The sequence below is a fragment of the Amblyomma maculatum genome, chromosome 6 (genome assembly GCF_055883805.1).
Source record: "Amblyomma maculatum isolate TAMU_Amacu chromosome 6, ASM5588380v1, whole genome shotgun sequence".
Lineage (NCBI taxonomy): Eukaryota > Metazoa > Arthropoda > Arachnida > Ixodida > Ixodidae > Amblyomma > Amblyomma maculatum.
Window position 1 is genome coordinate 57,572,841 of NC_139349.1, and position 11,364 is coordinate 57,584,204.

The 11,364-nt window shown below is 43.6% G+C and overlaps 1 protein-coding gene across 1 annotated transcript; it reads left to right on the forward strand.

Annotated features, from left to right (window-relative positions):
- The first annotated feature begins 2,996 nt into the window (after positions 1-2,996).
- Positions 2,997-10,643, forward strand: LOC146185828 (beta-1,3-galactosyltransferase 1-like). Its single transcript, XM_084607925.1, has 4 exons — positions 2,997-3,082; positions 3,478-3,783; positions 5,320-5,524; positions 10,161-10,643. The coding sequence occupies exons 1-4, from the start codon at positions 2,997-2,999 to the stop codon at positions 10,641-10,643; spliced, it is 1,080 nt and encodes a 359-aa protein (XP_084464051.1).
- Positions 10,644-11,364: the final 721 nt, after the last annotated feature.

Below are 11,364 nucleotides of genomic sequence, written 5' to 3' on the forward strand. Positions count from 1 at the left end.
GGCTGCACTCACTTCAAATTTCCCGCGCGCTTCGTGCCGTGCTGAATTTCTTCGCCGCCGGTGGCGCTGCTGCACCCTCGGCTCCCCCGTCGGGGCCTCGACCACTTATCGTCTGGGTTAGGCTTAGCTCGCTTCGCCCCAAAAATCCTTGATGATTCGAGAAATCGGACTCACTTGGTGGAGAACTTGTTATCCAGACACTATAGCTGTCACACTATAGCTGTCAATTAAATTACGTCATATTGACGTCATCAAGAAACTAAAAATCCTGCCTCCACCAGGAATTCAACCTCTGTCCCTCGGATCCCAGCCAAGCGCTTTACCAACCATAGAGTTTCTTACTCTTACCTCGAGGGAAAGCTGTGCTGCCGTCTATGGGCGTTTACATAGCGTTTCCAGACGGCCAGTTCAGCCACCATGGGCGCTCAAAGCATCATGGGCCAGTGAGCTACCGAGTGCAGAACTACAACTTTTGGTCAAAACTAATTCAAAGATAAACGTTGTTCTAGCATAAATAATGCCCTAAGATTGAATATTGTGACTATAAATTGTAAAGAGAGAGAGAAACAGCATGTCAGTGTGATATTTATCCAATATAAGCGATGGCTCTTTCTCCTATTGGCTTAGTTTTGAGCAGCACAAATACCAATATTTTGCACTTAATAGGCAAACTTTGAAATAAAAAAACGTTATGAAAATATTTATGGTTGTGCAATCACTTAAGAAAGTTTTTAGTGGCATTTCGGGAAACAGAAACCATTTATTGGCGACGTCTGCTTTTGCGCCTTCGCTACTATGGCTTTCGCGGTCTATGTATGCACCTTCAGACGATGATAACAAAAAAGAAACATTGCAGCAACGCCACTCCACGTACCCGAGAAAAACCGACTGTCCCGCAACAAGTAGCACACCGGCCCATGACTCTTAGCGCGCCCATGGTGGCTGAAGTGCAGCGCCCTCAGCTTTCCCTCTAGTTAGTGTAAGGAACTCTATGTTCCCAACTACACCACACCTGGAATATATATATATATATATATATATATATATATATATATATATATATATATATATATATATATGTGTGAAGCAAAGAAGCCAACAGTCGGCGAGGCCAAGGAAAGCGTTGGGGATGGTACTATATGTCTTTTTTAATGTTTACTTGGATAATCACAGAAATTAGTATGTAATCTGTTTAGGGGAAAGATAATTAAACACAACGTAGAAGAAAAAACAACGTGCCGATGGTGGGATCCGAACCCACGACCTCCGAATAACGCGTCCGGTGCTCTTCCAACTGAGCTACATCGGCCGCTGTCCTCCCTGCTACTTTCTTGGGTATTTATGTTGTCTGTATACGAACCTTGAGAGTGTTCACCAGCGCCACCCTTAGCCATAGCGGCGGACATGGGACGTCCTTTGTTACCGCCAGCGTCACGTAGAACGTGATCAAGAGCGAGGGCGAGAGCTGTGCTAGAACCCTCTTACGCTAGCTATGGCTTCAAGACTGCCAGAACCGAGACCCTCGTAAGATACAAGCAGATCAATCAAGGGGAAATGAGGGTGCTCGTTATAATACATGAAGCAAAGAAGCCAACAGTCGGCGAGGCCAAGGAAAGCGTTGGGGATGGTACTATATGTCTTTTTTAATGTTTACTTGGATAATCACAGAAATTAGTATGTAATCTGTTTAGGGGAAAGATAATTAAACACAAAGTAGAAGATCAAGGGAGGACAGCGGCCGATGTAGCTCAGTTGGAAGAGCACCGGACGCGTTATTCGGAGGTCGTGGGTTCGGATCGCACCATCGGCACGTTGTTTTTTCTTCTACTTTGTGTGAAAACATACCCATGCAATGCTTACCCATTAAAGAATTCGGTAGGACCCGCTGTGGTAGTCCGTGATCAGTAATAATAATAATAATAATAATAATAAATTGTTCACGGGAAATAAAAGGGCTGTATCTGTCACTACTTCTGTTGACACTGATTGATTTATAGGAAGGGAAAGGCGCAGTATCTGTCACACTTATGTCTGTGGACACCTGAACCACGCCGTAAGGGAAGGGAGGAAGGTGGGAGTGAAAGTGGAAAGAGAGAAAAAGGAGCCATAGTGGTGGGCTACGGAGTAATTTCGACCACCTGGGGATCCTTAATGTGTGCTGACATCGCACAGCACACGGACGCCTCTTCGTTTCGTATCCATCGAAGCGCAGCCGCCGAGGTCGGCTTCGAACCCGGGTACTCCGGCACAGTAGTCGGGCGTCTTACCACTTTACCACCCCGGCGGGGCTGCTAACACCGAGCCCGCCACGTAAGGGAAGGAATGAAGGCGGGAGTGAAAGTAGAAATAGAGAAAGAGGTGACGTTGTGGAGAGCTGCGAAGTAAATGTGACCACCTGGGGATATTTAAAGCGCACTGACATCACACAGCAAGCGGACGCCTCTCCGTTTCGCCTCCACTGAAACGCAGCCGCCGATGGTAGGGATCGAACCCGGCATCTCCGGCACAGTAGTCGGGCATCAATCACTGCACCACCGTGGCCTAGATGCCGGTCTGCTGTGCCGGTGTACACAGGTTTGATCCCAACCGCCGGCGGCTGCGTTTTAATGGAGGCGAAAGGGAGAGACGTTCGTGTACTGTGCGACGTCAGTTCCCGTTAAAGATCCCCAGATAGTCGAAATTACTCCACTACACTGCATCCAAAGCTTTGGTCAGTGCAATACTTAAGAATGTGCGAATACTTGAAATTACTTAATGCCCAATCGGGTCTCTAAAATGTGAATCAGTGAGATTTAACATCCTAAGAAACACACACGCTACTAGAGCCGAGTAGGGAATGGCTTGGTAGTTTGCACCAACAGGGATTCTGTGACGAGCTTTGACATCGTCCAGCACATCGAAGCCGTTTTTCGTGTCGCTTCCATCAGGAAACAGCGCCTCGTCATAAAGGCAGTCTGACTCGTTTGAGTGAATAGCCGAACTTCTTAGAGGATATCATGGACAAGTTCCACACTAAATACTACACAGTGTGCTACCGCGCTACTGCGAATTGGTGGATTCAGCGCTGTGACACGGGCCATTTGTGCGACGTTCTTCATATTGCTAAGGCGTAGAATTCAACAATCGGATGGCTCTTCTATCTGGCTAGTTTGTCAAAGCCTGTCAAATGTTTATGCATCCCATTCACCCAGAAACTGCTGCCATGACCAGCAGCAGTTCATTTTGCTTGGCTTTTTTTTTTTTTTATTGTTGCGTCCTCCTACAGAAGAATCTTTGAAAACGGCTATAAGTTCTTGAGTCGTTGCACCTGTTTATAGTGCCGCTCCTGCCGCAGTGTTCCTGCTCTCTCACCTCCTATAACCATTGTTCAGCGGCGGCAGTGCACGTTCCCACGAATATTATTTCGTATTGAATTCAGTTGAAGAAGTACTCTCCGCATACCTATTTTAAAATTTGCTTTATTTTTTTACACTGTAGGTTCCTGTCGACTGCTAGGCGCTTCTGCCGTTCGCCGAAGACCCTGGTGGCCTTGTGCGTATTATGCGTGGCCGCAATAAGTATGAAATCCTGGAGTGGCATATCAGGATCGTTCAAGTTCTCTCACTATCCACGCTCGCTGTGTGGCCAAAACAGCACACATGTGGTCGTTGCGATTCGCTCGTGGCCCGGTAACGGGGCGTCCCGCTCCGCGATCCGTCGCAGCATGGCCCACTCTGTGGTTCGTTCGGCGTTGCCTAATTGGGACTTTCTCTTCTACATGGGGTTCTTCAGAGACTCCGCTAGGTAGGTTGCACACAGCTCTACTTATCTGCCGGGCACTAACATTACAAACAGCTACCGATTAAGATGTTTAAAGTTGATAACGATGTCACTTTAAAGGCCTCGAAATGTTCTCGAAATGTCTTTAATCGAGTTCAGGCCAACGGCAGACAGAGAACATAATCGATATTCCTGTACTAGAGAGGCATTACAGTAATGGTGGCATTCATGTTCACTATGGAGTGTTTCTCTGCACCTCCACTTGCACTTTACAGTGTTGGTCATGGAATGTTGTCTCTGCGATCTGCTCCACCTGAAAAGTTTCCCATTGACACTGGAGTGTTTGTGTCTGGCCGCACAGGCTCGGTGGCCACCGCCACTTATTTCCTTTTGCTTTGGGTTCTTACACCATGATTAACGTTGTGCGCTTGCAGTCAGATTCAAATGCATTGTGAACTTCTACAAGAGTGTGCTTTGCTGACTGCGTTTCTCGAAAGTGATCGACATATAGCGGTTTTCTAGTACGTTAAGATTTCCTTTGATCGGGTAGGGGACAAGCTGGAATGAAGTGCTTAAAATTGCTTTCGATCAGTTCTTGTAGACTGAAACTCCTTTTGCTAATGCCGGTTTGGGAACCTTCTCGTACTCATTAAAAATTCTTCATGGCACACAACAGGGCACATGCTTTTATTTCAAAGACTTCAGCAGCTTTGGAATTCGCAACAGCTGAATGCTTACGTATTATGGTATACAAATGTGGGGTGTACTTCACTCGTAATTTGGTTGCGTTATTGGTTTTGCAAGCTTTCACTAGATTTTGTGAATACTTATTTGTAACGCTAAATCTCAGGAAAATATATTTTAGACAGTTATCACAATCGTTACACCTTCAATTACTGCAGATTTAAAAGGTACAATAATGATAGCTTAAACTCCGCCAGTGTTTTTAAGAAAATTGTGTTTTTGCCATAGCTCATAAAGATAGAAAAAATCACGCCCATCGGTTTGACCACAAAGATGCTTTCACAAATCCGACGCCTGAAAATTTGTTTTAGTATTTGCGAAGTATCAGCAACATTTTTGCTCGATATATGCATTGCTTGCGTTTCAGCCATGGTCCCTGGCAACGACATTTTGCCAGTCTTTTGAATATATGTCATCCTAAATCACTTATAATTCGCAGTGTTTTCATCGTAGGAAGGCGTAGTGACTGATTGCTCATGCGAATAACGCATGAAGCTGCACTTCAGCTCTTATTGCGCATGACGTTGTTATGGACTCATTTTTCCTTGGATAACAGTTGGAGCCCTCGCCGATGGTTTTTCATTTTTGCGTGAACGTGACTTTCTCCAATCTGTTTCCTTTTGCGCACTCTTGCTTTCGTTTTAATAACGAACTGTAGCCAGCAAGCACATCCAATCATAATTAATCTGTTCGATCGATAGATGAAAGAAAAATACTTATGAGTGACTGAAGTTTCATGTCGAAGGACAGAATACCCAACAACGCGTGACCGGCTTTCTTGCATCTTTCCTTTCTCGAAACTCTTCCCATTCCAAGGATGGACGCCTTGCTTAACGAAATTTCCCAGCATGATGACCTGCTGGTGGCCCCTTACGAGTCCAGAGCCAACAACTCCGTTGAGATCACGCTGGACATGCTACGCTGGGTGGAAGGACGCTGCGGCAAAGGACGCCCACTGCGGCGATTCATCCACGTCAACGACACCGTGTTCGTCGATGCTATTACAATGGAGCATTATTCGGTGGGTTCTTGAATGGCTTAACCGTGACTCTCGAAAGCGGTTTCTCTTAATGAGTCATATGTGTACACCACACAGCTATAACCGTACTCTATCTATCTCTGACCGTCCGTCCGTCAGTACACCCTCTCTCTATCCTGATGTCATTGCTAATTGCGATCAGGGTTTTAAAATAAGGATGTCTTAGTTCGGCGAAGAGAACCGAGAGTTGTTGCGAGTCGCTCGACCTAGATTCTCCGAAGTTGTCTGCAACATTTTCAGCGACACTTCGTTGGGATTTGCTGGTTTGGTATTTACTAATAAACCACAAAGAACAAAAGAACTGTAAACATGGTTGGCCGACTTACAGCCTTCTGTCGGGTTCAATTGTTTAGGATACGCCGACGTTTTGAAAGCCTGGTTACATTTATTTTCGATACCTTTCACACGTATTTAAACTACAGGGATCTAGAATGTATTGAAGCTTTCCAGGTTGCCTTCAGTAACAACCGCATGAATCGCGATTTCCATCGGCGCTGTGGCCCAGCAAAATTTCTCCACAGCGCTACCTTTTCACATTTCAGAGCAACATCAGTCACTCATTCCACTGCATGGCGCCCCCGTTTAAACGTGTCCTCTCTCCTGTGTGTGCTGGCGCAGCGTGCTACGGCGACCACGGCTTAACCACTGTAAAATCAACCGAGACGGCGCGTCACCTTCTTTTCCAGCAGTGAACGTCACGATTACATGATGGATGATAGAAGATCAGTAATTTAATCTGTGCGCACGGGTATGAGTAAAGTGGTGAGGGAACACCGCCTGACGAGACTCAGATCTGCTATCGCAGCTTCCTTTGCTGACCCTATATCGCCCCTCCGTAGCTGTCGCGTAGGCTGCTGGAGTGCGCCGGCCTTGTCAAGATCTCGGTGGTGAAAAGCATGGTTCAGGCCCGGCACGTCACGTGACGGACGGGCTCCTAACAGGGGTGCAGTGATTGGCTTAGCTGCACAGCCCGCGCTTTTTGAAAATGGCATGCAGTGGATTCATTTGGTGAAATCGTCGAGCGAATTCGGGTTTTCGAAATTTTAATATGTGACTTTTACCTAGGATCAACTACGAAACTATAATTACGTTCCAGTACTCAGTTGCAATAGATGTAAATTACTCTATTAAAATTTAGTTTACAAGCTTACTAATAAGGATGAATCACCTGTGTTCCTATGTCAGCTAATACATGCGTTGTCAAACCACTAAAGCGATCTCGATGCCTCAAAAAGGCTATTTTGAAAAACTGTGGTTCACTGGCGTTTATGCGTCTTGTACTAATTTCGCGGTGAGGAGGAAAGTAGCCTCGAGCACGAAGCGGCAGCATCACTCCTCCTCTCTGGTATGTGTGGATGTGGTGCTAACAGCGGAAGCGCCAAGGCACACTACGCAGGAAGGGCTCGCACTTCGCTGTCTTTGTACATCAGGCGTCCTGAATAGGCGAAAAACACATAAGCTGCTTAACTCATACAATAATAGCGGGTGAGTCGTGAGCTATTTTACAGTTTTTCTTATATTTGATACGAATACCCAACACCTGTCTTTTTTTTTTTTTTTCACCCTCTTCTTTCCTTCCTATCTCCATCTCCCCTTGTTCGTTTCATTTCCGCCAGCCAAATATCGGATGCTAACAAGTGTCGCGGCTAGCAAAATCTTTTCCTTTACTTTGTTGTTCGAATTAACAAGACAAATAACAATCGAAGACATATATAATTAACAGTAGATAAAAAACTAACAGAGGTGGTATGCGTGCGTGTCGTTGTAAGCTGTTCCTGTTTCAACTCGTTCAATCAGACGAAGACAAGCGGCCTCTGAATTTTAAGCACCGACCGAAAGTGTTTCTCTCTGACAACGTTTAGTGCGTGCTCCGTATGTTTTGTTGGTCTAGAAAGGGTGGTAAAACTTCAATACCCGTGCAACAAGCACCTGTTGGGCAACAAGCAGGTTATATTATTTGCGACAAACATTTATCAGATGTTATCTGGTCAGCTATTTCAGCGAAGGCAACTGAAATTTATATAGGTATGAATGAACATGCTTGTCTCGTTCGAGGACAACGACGCCTAATAAATTGGTTGTCAACATGCTAGTGAAATTGTACAACAATAATTTTTGCCTGAAAATGCGCATCCAGACAGCTTTTGCTGTCGATAACAGATATGAGTGCGGTTATGGAAACAACGGCCATTCCTTAAAATAAGCAAATTTTGCGGAAACAAACGGGCTTTAAAATAATAGTTCATTAAAATAACTTTCCCTAAGGTCATTATGAGACAGTTTTCCATAAGATCGGAGTTTCATAAAAATCAATTGTTCTTTTTTATTTCATCTGGCCGGACAGCAACGTCACACGAACGCAGCTGGCGGCGAGTCACAGAATTTCCATGATAGCAGTTCCCGTCGTCAGCGGCAGCCATAAACCCTCGCCGCACGCACCGCCATTACGGTGGCCAAAGCTGAATTCTGATAGCCAAATAAGCAATGCTACGGGCACTTTAACGACGACGTGGCTAATAATAATAATAATAATAATAATAATAATAATAATAATAATAATAATAATAATAATAATAATAATAATAATAATAATAATAATAATAATAATAATAATAATAATAATAATAATAATAATTTATTATTATTATTATTATTATTATAATAATAATAATAATAATAATAATAATAATAATAATAATTTATTATTATTATTATTATTATTATTATTATTATTATTATTATTATTATTATTATTATTATTATTATTATTATTATTATTATTATTATTATTATTATTATTATTCGGTAACGAAGCCACGCCGTCGTTAAAGTGCCCGTAGCATTGATTATTTGGCTATCAGAATTCAACTTTGGCCACCGTAATGGCGGTGCGTGCGGCGAGGGCCTATGGCTGTCGCTGACGACGAGAACTGCTATCATGGAAATTCTGCGACTCGCCGCAAGCTGCGTTCGTGTGACGTTGCTGTCCGGCCAGATGAAATAAAAAAAAGAACAATTGATTTTTTCGCGGATGTGACCGCACATACCAGCATTGCGGTTGTTTTCAGCTTAGCCTCTAGATGGCGCCAGCTACACAAAGTAGCAGCGCCCATGATTTAACGGTCTATACAGAGCGTTTTATCGAACGAGCAGCCGAATTTTAAATATATTCCTTACCCGGTGCTTCAGCGAAGGTGGACAAGATTTTTTTACATTGGAAGGCGGCTCCTACGGCAAAATTGTAACAGTGCCGGTGGATATCATAAGACATGCCGAAAATGTTCATTAGTAAGGTAATAATTTATTTATAATCATTAACGTTTTAAATATTATCTTTAGGCGCCTGGTTGCAGACAGCTAATAACGGGCCGTTAGTAATAGCTATGTGAGGTTTTAGAATTTTTAACACGCAATTAGCCTCGGTGCTGTGGCTTTACATTTTTTTGGCCTGCCTTGTGCCAAATGTGCAGGCTTGTGAAAGACTCGCGCTCTAAGCTTCACCGCTAACGCCGCCAACCCATGGACCAGGTGCAGCGCAAATACTTCGGTTGCAATCCTGCATCGCGATAACTAAGTGTGCTTGCTGCTCTATCCCCCGCGGACCAGGGAAAGTTTGTTCAGCCACAGCAGCGACTGTAATCGCTTTTTTGAAATTTCTAAATACTGATATATCGGTTATCAATGGCTGCCTACAGATTTTTGGAGGCAATTATAGACATAATTGTAAGAATGAAAATCATTACCCTAAATATTTTAGTTGCTTTAGCGATTTACTAACATTTCTTCTGATGCTTGCCAACACCAGTAGTGGTGCCGCAGTATTCGTCTCCACAGCTGAGAAAGCCTTTTCTATATGTATACAATAATACATATGTACAAAAAACTGAAGAAATTGTTTCTACTTCCGTTTCATTCATATTCGTCGTTCTCTGTGAAGGCTATCACCTGTACACACTGACTCCGAATAAGAGTGCGGAATCTCTATAAAGCAGTTTTATTGGATATAACTTTTAGCAACAAGTACGAGCATCTATCTTCCTATAATATGTGTACGTTATCACAGGACGTCACATTTACCCCGATCTTGGTGCGTCTCCTGCGCTCAGGTCAGGTGTCAGCCTGGAACAAGGGTCGAAATTCTTCCCACTGCAGGGCTTTTAAACAATTGAGTTTTTCTTCGTTTCAAAAGCATTTATGACATTGTATTGTTCAAAGCTTTAAATTTATCATATCACCGAACCACTGAACTGGGATAATTAAAATATGATTTAGCGCATTTTGCCTAATTAGCTGAAAACATCTCTGCAACATATTGTTTGCGCCGTGGCTAAGACTATCTTTGCAAATACTCTTGTCCTGTTTTATCATTTTAACGCTCTGTTAGCACGAATTTTTGAAGTGTTTGCTGAAACATCCCCAGGTGTGTGTGTATATATATATATATATATATATATATATATATATATATATATATATATATATATATATATATATAGATATCAATCGGTGGCAACTGAAGCGAGAGCCAGGAGGTCTTTGAGTTAATTTTCAAATTAACATGCTCTCTGGTGGAATGATTCGCGTACCGTAACCCTGCTGTGCCGATTTGTTTTGTCAGAGTCCACCGAGGAAGAGTGCACGCCCTTCCTTCTACTGCAAAGTAGTGAAAGGAGTCGAGGTTGGTCGTGACCCAAAAGGTGTCAACTTCGTACCTCGAGATTTGTTCCGGGGTCCGGTGTTCCCACCCTATTGCGAGGGCGACGCCTTCTTCATCAATGGCTCCCATCTGGGTCAACTCTACGCGGCGTCCCTGTATATGCTGCATTACGCCCTTGTGCCGCAGTATGTGACCGGACACATGGCCGTCATCGCCGAGATGGGACATGTGGATGTCTCGAAGCTGATGGGTGTCGCATGGAGTTCGGAAGGCAGCAGGAAGTCATGGAAGACTTCACCCTACCCTAAACTATTCCTCACCGGCATTAAGAAGAACATGTGGAAAGATGTGTGGCTGCATTCCCTCTACAACCAGTCTCGTGGCAGCCAAGTCGAGCAGGACCTGGTTTATAATATTTTAGGGAGAATCAAACCTTCTTCATGATAACGATGTGTATTTTCCCTCCTGGCCGTGCCTTGTAATAAAGAAAAATACATGTCCTAATATTCCTTGCGCTCGTTTTGACGAGGTTTTGCAGCGCTAAATCGAGAAGCTAAAATCCTACAGAATAGCCAGCCTTCGGCGTAGCATTATTTGTAATCAGGGAGAAAAGTCTGCGGGACGTGAGTTCGTCGAAAACTATTTATTTCTGTATGACTCGCAACATAGGGAATTAAATGTGCCCTGATCACGAGGAGACATGCACGCCCCTTTCAGAGAAAAATTGTCACAGGAAAAACTAACGAGGCAATCAAGAAACAAATATTTTTCCTCAAATCCGCATCCCGACAAATTTCTCGCTGATTGTAAAACGGCGAGCAATATGCCAGCCATGGCACAATGCAGAGAGTTAAGCCGGCCGTCCTTTCCTCTTGATCGTAGTCTAGAAGGTGGCTGCCGCACGATGAACCTGACTAAAAATTATTTGTACAATTGATAACGTCTCGTTATAAATAAGATTTTCACAGCTAAAGTGGATATCACCAAGAAAGAAATCGGTATATAAAAATGATCTAATTTTGCCAAGAGAAAATCAAATTGACTAAAAATGACAGACTAAGTTGAACACGGAGCAAAGTTTTATGTGCAAATGCATATCAGTAAAGATAGAGGCACTAAAGGTCCTTTGTAAAGGATATGACGTCGAAGCGTTTTTGTATCCCGC

What these genes read in the sequence shown, in the direction of transcription:
- LOC146185828 (XM_084607925.1), top strand. Translation starts at nt 2,997, where the DNA reads ATGGACAAGTTCCACACTAAATACTACACAGTGTGCTACCGCGCTACT. An exon ending in TTCTTCAGAGACTCCGCTAG is followed by an intron (nt 3,784 to 5,319) that starts GTAGGTTGCACA and finishes TCCCATTCCAAG; the next exon opens with GATGGACGCCTTGCTTAACG. An exon ending in TTACAATGGAGCATTATTCG is followed by an intron (nt 5,525 to 10,160) that starts GTGGGTTCTTGA and finishes TTGTTTTGTCAG; the next exon opens with AGTCCACCGAGGAAGAGTGC.